At 43.8% G+C, this 16,163-nt stretch overlaps 2 protein-coding genes and 1 long non-coding RNA gene across 10 annotated transcripts in view; 1 reads left to right on the top strand and 2 right to left on the bottom strand.

Moving 5' to 3' along the window:
- Positions 1–961, bottom strand: part of dla (deltaA) — an 8,812-nt gene extending 7,851 nt beyond the window's left edge. Inside the window, exons 1-2 of the mRNA XM_077604980.1 lie at positions 569–961; positions 164–487 (exon numbers count right to left, since the gene is read on the bottom strand). Coding sequence (XP_077461106.1) covers positions 164–487; positions 569–628 — 384 coding nt within the window. The 5' untranslated portion in view covers positions 629–961. The remainder of the gene's footprint in view (positions 1–163; positions 488–568) is intronic.
- Positions 1–16,163, top strand: part of LOC144077328 (cell division control protein 42 homolog) — a 20,195-nt gene extending 4,032 nt beyond the window's left edge. Inside the window, exons 3-10 of one of the 7 annotated variants that reach the window (XR_013300997.1) lie at positions 8,239–8,356; positions 10,920–11,011; positions 11,268–11,513; positions 11,671–11,729; positions 11,826–11,855; positions 12,538–13,135; positions 13,907–14,048; positions 15,801–16,163. Coding sequence is in view for 1 of the 7 variants with exons in the window: in XM_077604979.1 (XP_077461105.1) it covers positions 11,270–11,513; positions 11,671–11,729; positions 11,826–11,855; positions 12,538–13,044 (840 nt within the window). In the remaining 6 variants the exon portion in view is untranslated. Of the gene's footprint in view, positions 1–8,238; positions 8,357–10,919; positions 11,012–11,267; positions 11,514–11,670; positions 11,730–11,825; positions 11,856–12,537; positions 13,252–13,906; positions 14,278–14,624; positions 15,111–15,800 lie in introns of those variants that run through there. The other 6 variants (XR_013300999.1, XR_013300998.1, XR_013301000.1 and 3 more) reach the window with 6 other exon arrangements.
- On the bottom strand, positions 12,287–15,727 carry LOC144077331 (uncharacterized). Of its 2 annotated transcripts, none has more exons than XR_013301002.1 (3): positions 15,602–15,727; positions 14,619–14,798; positions 12,287–13,005 (listed from the first exon to the last, which is right to left on the bottom strand). It is a non-coding gene; the product is annotated as an uncharacterized LOC144077331 (long non-coding RNA). The 2 variants fall into 2 exon arrangements; XR_013301003.1 differs by having other exon boundaries at positions 14,623–14,798.

Genomic DNA, 16,163 nt, shown 5'->3' with positions numbered 1-16,163 from the left:
GATTTCAGATAGATTTACTTCACAAGTGGCTTGGTGAGGCAGGTGCTCCCTCTTCCTCCCTCCCTATGCATGAACATCAAGCCCAGAGGGGCACGCCACAGCTGCCCCCTCCACCCTCCAGCGTCCCCCCCGCCCAACCCTCCCTCCCTCCCCGCCCGCTTACCGGCCAAGTGAATCCGAAGTTGATCCTGATGGGGTTGCTGAAAGAGCTCTCCGGGATGGCGTCGGGCACCTGGAAGGAGTTGGCGCCCAGAACGGGCGTCACGGCTCCGCCGTACGTGCACGGCGGCTCGGGCGAGGCGTTGGGCTGGTAGTGCTTGAGGCACACGCGGAAGAAGGTCTGGCAGGCACACTGCTGCACGGACGAAGACGAAGAAGACCCCCCTCCGCCGGGGGCCCCCCGGCCGCAGCAGTTCCTGTTGCCTTGCACGCCCTTCTTGTTGAGGAACTCCTGCAGGCGCAGCTCGAACACCCCCGAGCACAGACCCTGCGCGCGAAACCACTTTTTGGTTTTTGTTTTTTTCTCCCCCTCCTCCTCCTCATCTCATCAAAATCAAGTGCGACTTACCTGACCCAGCAACGTTGCCACCACCGCGACGACGCCCAGCAGCATTCTCAATAAATACATGATAAATAAATTAAAAAAATAAATAAATACTTTAAACGGGCGCAGTAAGATGCATGGAGCAGCTTACAAAGCCCCCCTGCGCATGCGCATCCTGAAAGCCAGATAGTAAATCCCAAAAACTTTCTCCCGAGTCGGAGGATTGTGATGCGTGCGTGATGGGAGTTTTTAAACCCCAAAAATAAATAATAATAATAATAATTGAAGAATTTAAATTTAAAAAAAAATGGTCCAGTGATGTTATAATCCCAAACAAATGTGGACTTCTTTCCTCGAGGATAAGTCCACCATTTTTCTTTCTTTTCTGTCCTCTCGTCCTTCTTCTGGTTTTCCTTCTTGGCGTCTCTCGGGCGCAGGCCGCCCACAGCCGGTTATATACATGCTATGCTAATAACATGCAAATATGGCCTCCTCCTCCTCTTTCTCCTCCTCTTCCACCCCCCTTCTTGAGCGCTCCCCACTCGGCGAGAGCCTCCTCGACCTCTTCCAGCGGCAACTTGGCTGCGTATTGCTCGGATCGCATGAAATATGAAACTTTTTGGACGTTTTAGGAGGCGGCAGTGACTTTTAAATAGTCAACACGTGACTCTTTTGTTTGCCTTTTCATGGCTTCAAACTTTTTAGTTTCCTTCTTCAACAGCTACAAAGATAGTTAAATCGTTTTTCTCCCCATTTTGGGGCTTTGAAGTTTTGATGAGAACTTCCAAACTTTCCTAGCAGTTTAGATCTACTTTAACTTTTCATCAGGAAAAAAAAACACTAAAACATCTCCACATTTTGCTATAAATAAATATTCTACTCATTTCTTTGTACAACGGAACGATTAAAAGCTGTTGTCACCGTTAAATTCCCCTACGGGAGCAGCAACATGGCGACATGATGAAAGATGAAAATGATCAAGGAGAAAACGTTTTGTATTTTACAGGCGCTTTTGGTGGAGATGAGAACTTCAAAACCTATTACACTTCTGACAAGACTCATTTTTTCCCCTTTTGTGGCTTCAAAACTCTTGTTTCAAGATACAATTATGCAGCAACATCATATCTGCATAATATAAGATGTCAAATATCTAACATTTTTCCCATTTCTGGACTTCAAAACTTCTGATTCTTTAATGACCTTTAGTGTCCTTCAAAAATGTCTTCATTTTCCGGCACTGCCTGATGAAAAATGTCAAGTAAACAAGTCACTTGGCAAAACAAAACTTTTTAGCTTGCTGTTAATGACACAAGCTTTACAAAAGCTATTTTTTGTTGTTGCTTTTGTTGCTTTTCTTTCTCCTACCAGAACAACATAACCATATTTGGTTGAAATATTCCCCTCCAAAAACTTTTCCCACTAACTTTGCAAACAGACGTTACTGTCGTTTTCAAACTTCCTGAAAGTAGTTTATTGCCTCAAACGCCTCCGCCCCCACAAACACACACACACACATGCACACCATCTTGGCACACTAAATGAGCTTCCCTAATTGTTTTCAACCCTCATCTTCTTCTTCCTCCTCCTCCTCCTCCTCTTCCTTCTCATCTTGCTCTTCTACTCCTCCATCTTCCACTTTTATGGTCCAAAACATTCCTTGGCAAAGTTGGGAACTAAACCAACTATCGGCTGTAACAAACATGCCTGTGTGTACATTGCGTGTACTTTCCAAGTGTGTGTGGCTCGCGTGGCCTACATGAGGGGAAACTTGCCCCATTGTGTGTGAGTAAACCAAGGAGCCCCCCACCCTCCCATCTCCATCCCCATCCCCTACTTAGACCCTCCCTCCCCCTCAGCTGTATGCTAATTCATCTCGCACCTGCTCTTCTCTCAACAACAGCATGCGCGCGCCTGCCTGCTTGTGCTGGTCGTGCGGCCCCCCCCCCAAACACACACCCGCGCACCCCCGTAAAATACACGTGCCCCCCAAAACTCTCCCCACACCATTTGCAATACACACATCTGGCGCGTGCACCTCGGTGGGCGGGGGTGGAGGTGGTGGTTATTCATGCGTGTATTTTCTGATGCGTTTTCAGTATTGACCGTAAAGCGTCTTCTTTACGTCACATTATGGGATTGTTTGTGGATTAAATGACATTTCTAAATTTGACATTGATAGACGTCTGTTATAATCTGATGTTCAATCACTGCCATCCTCAGTTAAAATGGAGTATACGTCACTAATGGCAGTAAAATATGACACATTTGATTATTTTTCATAGTTATGTAAAACTAATTATGAACTTGGGCTGTTGATGGAGTGGTTAGCACCGTGGCCTCACTGTTCTGGGGTCGAGGGTTCGATCCCAGGTTGGGCGGTCCTCACTGTGTGGAGTTTGCATGTTCTCCCTGTGTTTGCATGGGTTTTCTAAATTATGAATTTATACAGTTTCCTATATTGATTTCAACATAATGTCAGGTTTTACTGCTGAGCTAGAGGAACTGTTTAAGCAACTAGCTCCATCTAGGGTTAAAGATGACAACCGCAACAGAATCTAGGACAAGGGTGTCAGACTCGGGTTGGTTCGCGGGCCACTTTAACGTCAACTTGATTTCATGTGGGCCGGACCATTTTAGATATAATATTTAGATTTTTTTTAATAAATGGATTAAAAGAACTGGATTAAAAGCCCTGAATATTCAGTTTTTTAGAGATCTAAAACAATGTTTATTTTAGCTTTTTTTAAATATATTTTTAGATTTTACAAAATGATTTTTGAACTAAAAACATAGAAAAATGGATTTAAAAATTACAATTATTGATTTAAAAAGGGGAAAATCAGGAAATTTAATATACATCTATATTCTTCATTTTAATTTGATCCTAAAACAGAAAGTCGGCACTCATGATTTACTTTCCCGGGCCACACAAAATGATGCGGCGGGCCAGATTTGGCCCCCAGGCCGCCACTTTGACACGTGTGATCTAGGATGAGTTTCTGCTCCTTGTTCCCAATCAGATTTTTTTCATCATTTTTCATCATAAAAACTGGGCAATGGCCTTCAGTTGGCCCCGAGACCATATTTTGGACATCTCAGGTTGTGGAAAAGGAGTGTATTGGTGTGAAAGTGTGAGTAGATGACTGAGTGAGAGAGTTAGTGTATGGGTGAAGGTGTGTGTATATTTCAGTGGATTTGTTTGTATCGGAGTAAATGGGGGGCGGTCTGGGGGCCTGTGTGTGCAGGAACCATTCATGCTTTCTGTGTGCTTTCACCGCCACTGATTGAGAATGCAGCGCGTGTGTGTGTCTGTGTGTAGGGGGGCTCTAGGGGGTCTTCAGTGAAGGACCACGACACGCCTTCAGACGCGGACAGACCCTTACACGCCATCTGCCACTGCCCCCCATCCCTTCCTCCAACTACATTTATGCCCCCCCACCCCCTCCAAGCCCTGAATCTCGTCTCTATGCGCCGATGTCCGGCGGGCTCTCGCGACTGCAAGCATGTTAAAGGAGCTGTAACGGTATGGGCCCTCAGGGGCCATATGGCGAGGGAGTAGGAGGGGGCGAAAAGGAGACACCACATGGTCACTCGTGGGAACGTAAACACGGCGCCCATCACACGATATCGATCATATGATGGGACGGGGGACGGAGAGTCGCGGGAGGGAGGGGGGCGTGCGTGTCCGCGGGGAATCGCAATTCACGCGTGTGATGCCACGCTGCTCGTGTTTGTCAAACGACAAATTTTTAACGAAGCGCGTGCGTACGGGCCGAGCCTCTGTTTACGCGCTTTTTTAGTTTTTAATCACCACATCAGCCTCGAAAGAAGTCCCGCTCCTCATTTGCTTATTCATGATGGAGAGATTTGGTGTGTTTAATTACGTAGGGGCCCCGAGGAAGGGACGCCGGAGTGTGTGTGTGTGTGTGTGTTGGGATTGTAGGGGGCGTGGTCTATACGTGGTCGGTCGCGTGCCAATGTTTGGAAGAGCGCATCGCCCGCTAATAGTGACATCACAATTTGATTGAGATTTAGTAGATCTTTCAAGTGTGTATGTGGATATGTTTTTCTGAGATTGAGGGTTCAATTCCCAACCTTCCTTGTATGGAGTTGGAAAAGTTGGGTTTTCTCCGAGTACACTGGTTTCCTCCCACTTCCCTAGAACATGCGGGTTTTTTCTGGGTACTCTGGTTTACTGCCACTTCCCTAAAACATGCATGGTAGGCTGGTTGCACACTCTAAATCACAGGTGTCAAAGTGGCAGCCCGGGGGCCAAATCTGGCCCGCTGCATCATTTTGTGCGGCCCGAGAAAGTAAATCATGAGTGCCGACTTTCTGTTTTAGGATCAAATTAAAATGAAGAGTATAGATGTATATTAAATTTCCTGATTTCCCCCTTTTAAATCAATAATTGTAATCTTTTTATCATTTTTTTCTGTTTTTTAGTTCAAAAATCATTTTGTAAAATCTAAAAATATATTTAAAAAAGCTAAAATAAACATTGTTTTAGATCTATAAAAAACGGAATATTCAGGGCCTTTAATCCAGTTCATTTAATCCATTTATTAAAAAAATCTAAATATTATATCTAAAATGGTCCGGCCCACATGAAATGGAGTTGACGTTAAAGCGGCCTGCGAAACAACCCGAGTCTGACACCCTTTCTCTAAATTGTCTATTGCTATGAGTGCGAGTGGTTTTCCTATTATTTGCAAGTTTTGGTGTATGCTTTCAAGCGATAAAAGCTCCAGACAAGTTCTTTTTGACTTTCGTTCTGTTTTTTGGCCTTTGCTGTGGGATGGTCTGTGTTCATTTCAAACAAGCAAATCAGAACATTCTATTTTGGAGTCAGATGACACATGGTATTTTGTAAACGACCTTAAACCGATATTACAGGATTGACTAAATGCTTTAGCTAAAATATGAAAGTCATGACAATTTGAAACGTGTACTGTCGCCCCATTAAATATAAAACTTTAGGACATAAAACAGATGACCTTAAAACATTTTCTGTATCGCACCTAACTTTTTTTCTGCTGTGGTTGCTGCAAATGGCTTTAAAATGGATGCCAAAATAAAGCAAACTGGGTGAGAAGCATACATATTTGAAAGATGTTTGGTTAAGTCTAAGGATGATGGCACGAATTGAGGAAGGGTCTTCCCCATCATCTACTATGTTGACTCTTGGTCTCTATCCTGAGCATCTGCCTTGACTTGAACAGATGCACACACCTGCCCCTACCACTCCTCCTGCTTTTGCCTCCCCCCTTCCCAAACAGCCTTTCAAGCCTCCCTGGGAGCCCGGTGGGCTCACAATGGGGTTGGGGGGCAGTAACCAAATACGGCCTATCCCCCCAGGACAGGACAGGCGTTGCGTAGTGGCGGTGCAGTTGGGGACGGGGGGCAGGGTGTATTGTGGGGTGGCTGCCCCAAACAATCTGCTGTACCACTGCTCATTTTAGACCCTTGATGTTGTGGGGATGGGAAGCGCAAGGTGGGGGGGGGGGCTTGATGGTGAGGTGGCGTGGGGGGGTCCAGAGGTGTCCCCTGTATTGAAGCGCAACCTGATTTAAACAAGTGCTATTCTCTTTCAATGAGGCATTCATTCGTTTTCTCAATTGCTTATCCTCACAAGGGTGGTGGGGGGTGCTGGAGCCTATCCCAGCTAACTAGAGGCAGCAAGTGGGGGGGACACCCTGAATCGGTGGCCAGCCAAACACATGGACGACCATTCACGCTCACGGTCATATCTATGGGCAATTTAGTGTTTTTGGCATGAGGGGGGAAGCCGGACTACCCAAAGAAAACCCACGTAAGCCCAGAAAGAACATGCAAACTCCACAAGCGAGGATTGACTTGTGATCAAACCCTCGACCCTAGAACTGTGTGGCCGACGCACTGACCACTCAGTTGCTGGGTTAGTGGAATGTAAACTTGGACATGAGAACTGACCATTTCCAATTATTATTATTTTTAAACTGTATAACCAATCCGATTTCCAGTTCCTGACGGAAACCCATCTTCTTTAGCTAGCCCAGATAACGTTAGCATTGTTCCAACCTCTGACTGTTTAGTCAAAGCAAGCCATTTTTTATAAAAACATAGTGGTTTCTTCTTTTATGCAGTACTGCATTGTGTGGACAATAGCATTTGTTTGTTTACTTTCTAACTTCCTTTGTAGCCAATGATGCCATCCGCTCTGTGAATGTGAAATTATAGCATCTTTGCATCCTCATACGACTCGCCCTTGCCTGTTTGGAGCCCCGGGGGCCCGCCAAGGGTGGCAGGTGCTTCCCGGACCGTGTGGATAAAAAGAAGGGTGAAGGGGGTGGTCTTGTCGGAAGACCAGGTTACACATGAAAAGAGTCTTTTTGTTCCACAAAAAGAGGTGCGACAGCCCAACGGTGGGGCAGCGGTGCTTAATGGCGCCATTATAGCCCCCCGTCCCTATCTCTCAGCTGCCACTGCGGGACAGAGGATCCACACGCACCTGTTGTCCCCCCCCACCCCACCCAGCCACCGCCGCCCCGCCCCATTGTGTAAGAACGGCCTTAGAGTGCTACACCTCAGGAATGCTCCTTGTCCCTGGAGAGAGCTTATCCATAGTGGAAAGCAAAGAGGGTGGGGCGCTGAGCGGGAGGAAGGAGCCTGCAGCGGGGCGCGAGGGGTGCCGGTCGCCCCTCTCCGGGGGCTGGTCCATCCACATCCAGAGAGCCCTGTCCTAAATCACTGGCCCCCGGGGGAAGGCTTTCCATTGTGACGCGATGGCCCCTGCAAGCTGGGCCGCCAGCTGCCACTGCTGCAGCGTCATGCGCCCCCACCACAACCCCCAAACCCCTAAGAATACCTCCCCCCCCTCCACCACCTTGAGCCTCATCCCAATGCTCCACAGCATTGAAAAAAGGAGCAACATGTTTTTGGGAAGAATTTTAATGATGACAAACTAACGAAGGTTACTGGGACACCCCCCAAAATGCCCAACCTCCTTATGAAATCATGTTTAAAACATTTAGTTCCGGGTTTAAAAAAAAGGACACATTAGGCTTAATTTACACTACAAAACGGTCTATGTGAAAACAATGCCAAAAATCAAAGTAGGAAGCAAACTAGGTTAACTTACTAAAATAATCACTCTTTCTTTCCAAATCTGTTTCAAAGGAATAAGATGGCTGTGGCAGACATGTTGGCTCAGGTGACGTGATGACGCTCACGATCAATGTTCCCTCTATTTTTTTGTTTGTCTGGGCAGAAAGACAACCTCCCAACATCATCATTGCTCGCTATGGGCTCACACCAGTATCACACCTGCCATAAGCAGTGTATGTCTACTACACAAATGATTTAGTAATAATAAAATGTAATGATTAATATCTATGAATGGGCGGCCCGGCGGATGAGTGGTTTGCGCGTCGGCCTCACAGCTAAAAAAATAAATAAATAAGATAAATTAAAAAATTTAAAATTAGGATTTTATTTTGTGCGCTCCATATGTTTTGCTGTGCGCAGAGAAGACGAGAGTAGTGCGCAATTGCGCACGCGCGCAGCTTAGAAAGAACATTGCTCGCGATGATTTGCTGTCTTGAAACATGCAAGCAAGATGACACACGGTCAGTATTTTAAAGGAGGTCAACATTTCTGAAACTTGCTTTATTGATGTAGTAACCCGTAGTAATATGATTCTTTGATTTTACTAGCCATTTCCCAGGTGTCCTCTGTGCGGTCTGACCGACAGCTGTCCACTGGAGGTGAATGGCAAAGCCACTCGGGATCTTCCAACAATCAAATACGGCATCATATGACTCCAAAACGCAGGTAGGCTCTAAAATCTTAATACTGCGTGGTAAAAGACTGTTGTTTTTGAACGGAATGCTTGAAACTATATTCATGTCATTTCCAAGCCAGCCTATAATTAATCAGACCTGTTTTACCAGACAACATTAGCATTTAAAAAAAAGTATTCTATCATAACCCCCCATAACATCCACAATTTTTTCCCTGGCTTGTAATGATGGCTTGTCAATCTTTGAGAAGAAGCAGCACGCCCCTCATTAAAGGGTCCCGGGTCAGGGGCTCACGTTCTCATGTTGGCGGTGACTCGGACAGCAGGCGCGGGTGGGGCGGGGGGCGGGGCTTTGCGGTAAGGGCGGCAAACGAGACGACACCCGTGGCACACGCCTGTTGACCGAGCCACAAAGCAAAAGTGTGTGACACCCCCAAAAGACCCTCCCCACACACACGCTTATACACATACCCTGCTGCTGCTATTGTCCTCCCAAGACACAAGACCAATCCTCTTTAGACCCTCTCGGAACCCCTCACTCCCACCCAACGCACACGCACACGCACACACACCACAATCAGTTTTACCTATCAGCTGATCTCGCGTGACTCTCCCACCCGCCTCCGCTCGGACAGGTTCATTCTATAGCATTCATAAGCAATCATTTTATTATAAATTTCACATTGGTGAAAAATAAAATTAAAAAAATGTTTAAAAAAAAAGAAGTAATGTCCAAAAACAAGTCGTTTTTCAAAATCAAGTCACACAAATGGAGAAAGCTAAATGAATTAATGATGGAAATGAAGTAAAAATATTAACTCAAATTAAGGGACAGAAGGATGGAATAAAATAAACTGGGTTAAAATAATGTAGTAAAAAATTTAACAAAAAAAGTCAAGTGACAAAACAAAGCAATCAAGGTAAAATCAACTATTGTAATGTTAAAACGGCAAAAAAGTTCAAATAATTATTAATGAATAATGATTAAAGATGAGCAAAAAAGAGATAATCAATTAAAAATAATAGAGCTTATTTAGTCAGATATAGTGATATAATTTAAAATAAAAAGTCAAAGAAAATAAGACATGAAGCTATATACATTAAAAACAGCCATATAGTATATGTATTAAAGGTGGATATTTTTAAAAATAGAATGAAAATAAGGAGGTCATAAGAAAAAGTCTGATAAAAAAATGAATACATTTATCTAAAAATTTATATAAAGTGGCAATACCCAAAAGGAAAAAATGGGGACAAATGATGGGTAACAATCTCGGAACAATATTATTTTTCCCCCCATTAAAAACCCCCCTAATGTTATAATTGTTTTCTTTGGGCGCCATTGTAGAGCTTTCCGCATTGATTTGATGTGTTTATGTGTCGAGACCCCCAAACCAGCATAAGGGCGGGCAACTCAAGGTGGAAATCCATCATCGCTAAGGGAGGAGCAGGTGGGCGGGGTCGATCGGAGGGTGGCGTTCCCGGTCGTGGGACGGGAGGAGGAGGGCGCGGGGGGCACGGGGGGCATGGCTTCTGCGGGGGTATGGCGGCTGGCGGGGTCAGGCCTGCGTGTCCTGGGAAAGTTGGGATCTCCATTTAAATGCGCACATGTTGCGGCCTTCTGGAGGCTGCGTCAATGCACGCGCTGACAGATGGCTGCGGGGCCATAACTATGGAGGCCCGCCGCCACGTCCCCCCAGGGAGAGAGAGGGAAGCGTCTCTCAGCTGATCCCATCAAAAAGACACACGGGGGCAAGAGGAAAGGAGTGCGTGCGTTCGTGCGTGCGTCTTTGCGTGCGTCTCTGCGTGTGTAATCTTTAAATTGAGTTAATGCACTTCGCTGGCGTGCTCTGCTCAGATTCTGATAAGATTTGATCACTGGCGGCGTGGAGGAAAGGCTATACATGACTAGAATGGCAGCTGTGTGTGTGTGTGTGTGTCTGAGAAGGCAAGAAGGAGAACTGTGTGATTGACTGAATGAATGTGTGAGTATTTGTCGTAAAGAGAGTGTGTGAGATGCATGTGATATGTAAAATGAAGCCCGTGGTTCAGTTCCAGCCTGTCATATCATTTTGTATGTAAATTATTTGCATCGATTTAATGTTTCTGGCTAAATAACATAGGCATCCATTTTGTTGTTGTCCTTAATCAAAGATTTAGGACTACAGAAGAAAGTGTTTGTCTTTTTCCTTTAAAAAAAAGAACACAGTAGATAAACATAAAAAAAGCTTTTATTTTTTGTTGTGTTGAATTTTCATGGTAAAACAAAAAACAGGCTCGTTCATTTGTGTGTACATTTGCAATCCTAAATTTATTTCCAGTACATTATGATGTGTAATTGACACATTTCACCCGCAGGAGGGTGCTACAATCTTGCTCATTGACTAGTTGAGTAGCATAGATGATAAAATGTCTATCAGTATAGTCGAGTTATATAACTTGTATCTATGGAGATGATAATTAAATAGTTTATCTCCTTAGTCAGACCATCAATTTGATAAAAAAATATACTGTATTTTTGGGTATTATTTTCTTGACTTTTATGTTTAATACTATACATTTAAATGGAAATGTTTTTTCTCTCTCCATCTTTAGTCCTGTGGGTGTGACTGCTTCCAGATCTCTAGGGGAGCGTCAAGCCAATCTGAATAGGATGAGTATCAACGGGACCCTTGAAGAGTAGCCAAGTGAGTGGTAGGTGGTCTCCGCCACCCCTTTAAGCTCCGCCCCTGGATCAACTATTCAAAAGAATTCAACAGTACTGTACGACACTATGCTCACTCTGCATAAGCTCCTTAAAGTGTGTGTGTGCGTGCATAGAAGAATGCCAATCAGGAGAGAGCTGAACACACACGGGCATGCACTTTGGCCCCATTACACCTGTTGACAGCACCATTGGAGGATGGTCGCCCACTAACACTTGACGGTCTTCTCGATCTGCAGCGATGGTTCCCGAGAACGAGGCTCGCCGAGTATCCCTGCCGATGTACCCGCCGTCTCCGCCCAGCCGTCGGCACTTCCCGCTGCACTTGGGCATGAAGCGGCGGCGTTCGGGCCCCGCGCCAGAGCGCCGCGTCAACTGCGTCCTGGTGGGAGACGGCGCGGTGGGAAAGAGCAGCCTAGTCATGAGCTACACCACCAATGGTTATCCCGTCAGATACGTTCCCACTGCCTTCGACAACTTCACAGGTAAAAACTGGGCACCGATTGCCTTCCTGAATTAGAGTTGACAATTTACAAGACTCAGTGATTCATTTAGGAACCCCGTTTATTGTTATACATGGAACCTAATGTGCTAAATGTTGCTATCTGTCATAAAACCATTGCATTTGTGATTTTCCCTTAGTCATGATAGTGGTGGATGGGACACCCGTCAGACTGCAGCTTTGTGACACGGCCGGACAGGTAAACAGATCTATCCACAGTATATACTATGTATGTCCACTTACTACTGCGTTTGTAACGCAAATTCTCTTATATCCATGTTTGTTTTCATAATAGAAATGGGGCATTGGTGATGGATCCGTCAATGTAAGTCATCAGTGATCAGATGATGATCGTAGCCGTGAGTAACTAGTGAGTCGTTTTTAGCTCCCAAACTTCAGTTTTATTGAAAAAAAAAAACATTTCTTTGACAATGTCATTTTGTAGGCATAACATACAATGTACGTAATGCCTACAAAATTACAGCATTCTTGTATCTATTCCAAAATTTAATTTTGAGCGTTTTTTGTTGGTATACATCTTTAGAAGGATTTTTTAACGAGTCTACTCAATGTAATACATTGAGTAGACTCGTTTAAAAATCCTTCTAAGAAATTTATACCAACAAAAAACGCTCAATTACATTTTTGAATAGATACAAGAATGCTGTAAATTTGTAGGCATCACATACATGGAGTATACTCGTTTAAAAATCCTTCTAAAAAAGGTATACCAACAAAAAAACCCTCAAAATTACATTTTTGAAGAGATACAAGAATGCTGTAATTTTGTAGGCATCACATACATCAAGTAGACTTGTTTAAAAATCCTTCTAAAATTGTATACCAACAAAAAAACTCTCAAAAATACATTTTTGAAGAGATACAAGAATGCTGTCATTTTGTAGCTGCCATTAGTGTCATATTTATTTACTTAGAACTTGAATTGTTGATAGATTGTGACTAAATTCCTTTCACAACAAATCCTGATTCACTTTGGTATGTCTCAGGATGAACTGGAGCGTCTCCGACCACTCTGCTACCGAAACGCCGACGTCTTCCTCCTGTGCTACAGCGTGGTCCAACCGGCTTCCTTCCACAACCTGGCCCGTCGTTGGGTACCTGAAATCCGCCGGCATTGTCCCGGGGCACCTCTCGTCTTGGTGGGAACACAGCTCGACCTACGTGAGGACGTCCAGGTGTTGATCCGGCTGGCTCAGAACCAGGAGCGTCCAGTGGGCTCGGAGGAGGGCCGACAGCTGGCACAGCAACTCGGGGCGGCCGGCTTTGCCGAGTGCTCGGCGCTGACGCAGAAGAACCTGAAGGAGGCCTTCGATTCGGCCATCTTGGCGAGCATCCAACAGATGGAAGACGGCGGTGACAATGAAAGTGTGCTGCCACAGAGACTAACCCACAGGAGGAAAGCGCCTGAGAAGATCAAAAAGCTGTCGGAGGCCTGGTGGAGCAAGATCCGATGTCTGGTAGGGGAACAGAACTGTGATCAGCTGACATCGTGACCAAGTCATACACGACTTCAGGATATTGACTGTTTCGCAAAAGTCCTGTTGGTGTCTCTAATTAACAGCACCCGAGAAAACCCTCAGGAAGGTAAACTAACTAGATGATGCGTTCAATTGATTAGGTCAGACATGGGCAAACTACGGCCCGCGGGCCATATGCGGCCCGTTAGACCTTTTAATCCGGCCCGCCGACGTTGTCCAAATTCTGATAATATTTTTTTACATTTTTTTTTTTAATTTTTAATTTGATTTTATTTTTATGCGGTCAAAATACAGGAAATCATTGGATGACCTGCATGAGCAATTCTGCCGTCAGTTTTGTGATTTTGGAAAAATTGACAGCTGGTGTCATGTCCTTTCTCACAAGACCCGGAAACGGTTCCACAGGAGTTGCAGTTGGAACTGATTGATCTCCAATGTGAAAAGTTCAACTCCCTGAAAGTCTCTTGAGTTTTAGGCTTCATTAAGTGCAGCCAAATTTCCAAACATCCAGAAGATGGCACAGAGGATTCTGGTGTTATTTGGCTCTACATATGTGTGTGAACAGACCTTTAGTCTGATCAAAACCAAGAAAGCACCCCATAAATCCCGCATGAGTGATGAGTATCATACTTTAGTCCTTTTTTTCCTGTTTATGTTTCATATGTACTGTTAACGGATGCAGTTTTTTATATGTATCGTATCTTGTGCTGACCCGGCCCGCCTGTCAAATTTTTAAAGTCAATGTGGCCCCCGGGCCGAAAAGTTTGCCCAACCCTGGATTAGGTTCTTTGCCACATACAGGGTGTTCCAAAATGTTTGACCCCATTTCATAAAAAGAAATGAATCTTAATGGCATGTGTTTGTTTGTATTCTTTAGAGGCCATGGACCAGCGGCTTGACCGGTTAGAGCGTCGGCCTCGCTGCACTGGGGTCCAGGGTTCCAATCCTGGTCAGTTCACCTGTGTGGAGTTTGCATGTACCCTTGTGAGGATAAGATGATCGAAAAATAAATGAATGTAGTAAGTGTCTTTTTTTTTTTTATAAATACATTTTAACATTCATTCATTCAACATGCAAACTCCACACAGGTGGACTGACCTGGATTTGAACCCAGGACCCCAGACTAGTAGTTAAACCAAGTTCTAGGATACCAGATTGGTGGAAAGGTTTCCTCTTACCGGTTGGAACGAAAACCTGCACCCACTGCGGCCCTTTCTGGAATACATACCTGTCAACCTCTGCCGATAACTGCCCTTATAAATGATTATGATTCCCCTTACAAACCCCCCAAAAAACCTTACAAACACCGTACGACTCGTACGGTGTTTGTAAGGTTTTTTGGGGGGTTGTAAGGGGAATCATAATCATTTATAAGGGCAGTTATCGGCAGCGGTTGACAGGTATGGGAATAGTTTGGGGACCACTGGTCCACAGCCCCTAAAGAATACAAACAAAAACATGCCATTAAGATTAATTTCTTGTGTCTTCTCCACTGGTGACTTTCTTAGTTCTCCTAATTGGCTTCTTGTTGACATACCAATGGTTTTTCTACCATGCCTGCGAGGGTCATACAATAAACACTTATTCACCTACAGTTGGTTGACTTGTGGAAGAGGTTCAGATCATCAGTAGGCCACCGGCTAATCATCAGGGGGATGAGCTTATGATCGTCAGAGTCTAATTGAAGCAGACGGGACCACCTGTGCGGGATTACACCGCCATATGGCACTTGATCGCTCTTCTCTCCTAGCTTGATCTTCCACTCGCTACTGTGGGAACACAAGCGAGCATGGCAGAATATCAGCAGATGTGACGTGTGGCCCACTTTGTAGCCAGAGGATCTTGTTAAGGAATGATGGTGGGAACAGTTTGGCAGCTTTGAGACTTTGCGCAACATTAAGAACTTTAAAACACTAAACACAAGCCACATGGAGATGAAACTCACTCACTCTAGTGTCTAAAACTTTAGTTTGGTTACACCAGACCTGTATGGAGCTACTAAATTATGGGCAAAAAGTATTGAATTAAAAATATTGGGTAAAGCTGAAGGTTCCAAGTTTGCTTTAAAAACATTAAGTCATACATACAAACACACGCGTCATTTTGAGTTCTTTTTTTTGTTTCAGTTTGTAAAAAAAAGCCTTACTATACTATGTAGTTTTTTAAGAAAAAATGCCTTTCTATATATATACTATGTCGTTTTATAAGAAAAAAAAGCCTTACTATACTATGTCGTTTTTTAAGAAAAAAAGCCTTACTATACTATGCCGTTTTTAAGAAAAAAAAGCCTAACTATACTATGTCGTTTTTTAAGGAAAAAAGCCTTACTATACTATGTCGTATTTTAAGAAATAAACGCCTTACTATACTATGTCGTTTTTTAAGATAAAAAGCCTTACTATACTATGTCGTTTTTTAAGGAAAAAAAGCCTTACTATGTCGTTTTAAGAAAAAAAGCCTTACTATACTATGTCGTTTTTTAAGAAAAAAAAAAGCCTTACTATACTATGTCGTTTCTTAAGAAAAAAAGCCTTACTATACTAAGTCGTTTCTTAAGAAAAAAAAGCCTTACTATATACTATGTTGTTTTTGAAGAAAAAAGCCTTACTATACTTTGTCATTTTTTAAGAAAAAAAGCCTTACTATAAACTATGTTGTTTTTGAAGAAAAAAGGCTTACTATACTATGTCGCTTTTTATGAAAAAAAGCCTTACTATACTATGTCGTTTTTTTAAGAAAAAAAGCCTTACTATACTATGTCGTTTTTTTAGGGTTACCAGAAGCACCTGATGCCAATCCACTGATTGCACTTGAAGGACATTAGTATTGTGGAAAGCTTTGCTCTTTATGAAAACCTACATTTTGTGGAATATAGTTAGAAATGAAAGCCTAGTCTTATGGGATGTTATGCCTTCATATCAAAGCCTTTATTGTCATCATACACAGCTGCGTATAATGAAATGGGTGAAATATCATTCAAGAAAGGCGCTCTTAAATGGGTCAAAAAGGTCAAAAGTTTGCACTTTGATGGCCCACGTTTGAAATAGGTCAAAAAAGGGTCTTGAATTGGCTCTTGACAGTTTAGCTTTGCAAAGGTGACAAAGGCACATACATAGGTGAAAACAAAAAGTGGA

This window comes from Stigmatopora argus, chromosome 7 (genome assembly GCF_051989625.1).
Source record: "Stigmatopora argus isolate UIUO_Sarg chromosome 7, RoL_Sarg_1.0, whole genome shotgun sequence".
In the NCBI taxonomy this organism is placed as follows: Eukaryota; Metazoa; Chordata; class Actinopteri; order Syngnathiformes; family Syngnathidae; genus Stigmatopora; species Stigmatopora argus.
The sequence above is the reverse complement of the archived record's forward strand: the minus strand, read 5'-3'. Positions and strand labels throughout refer to the sequence as shown.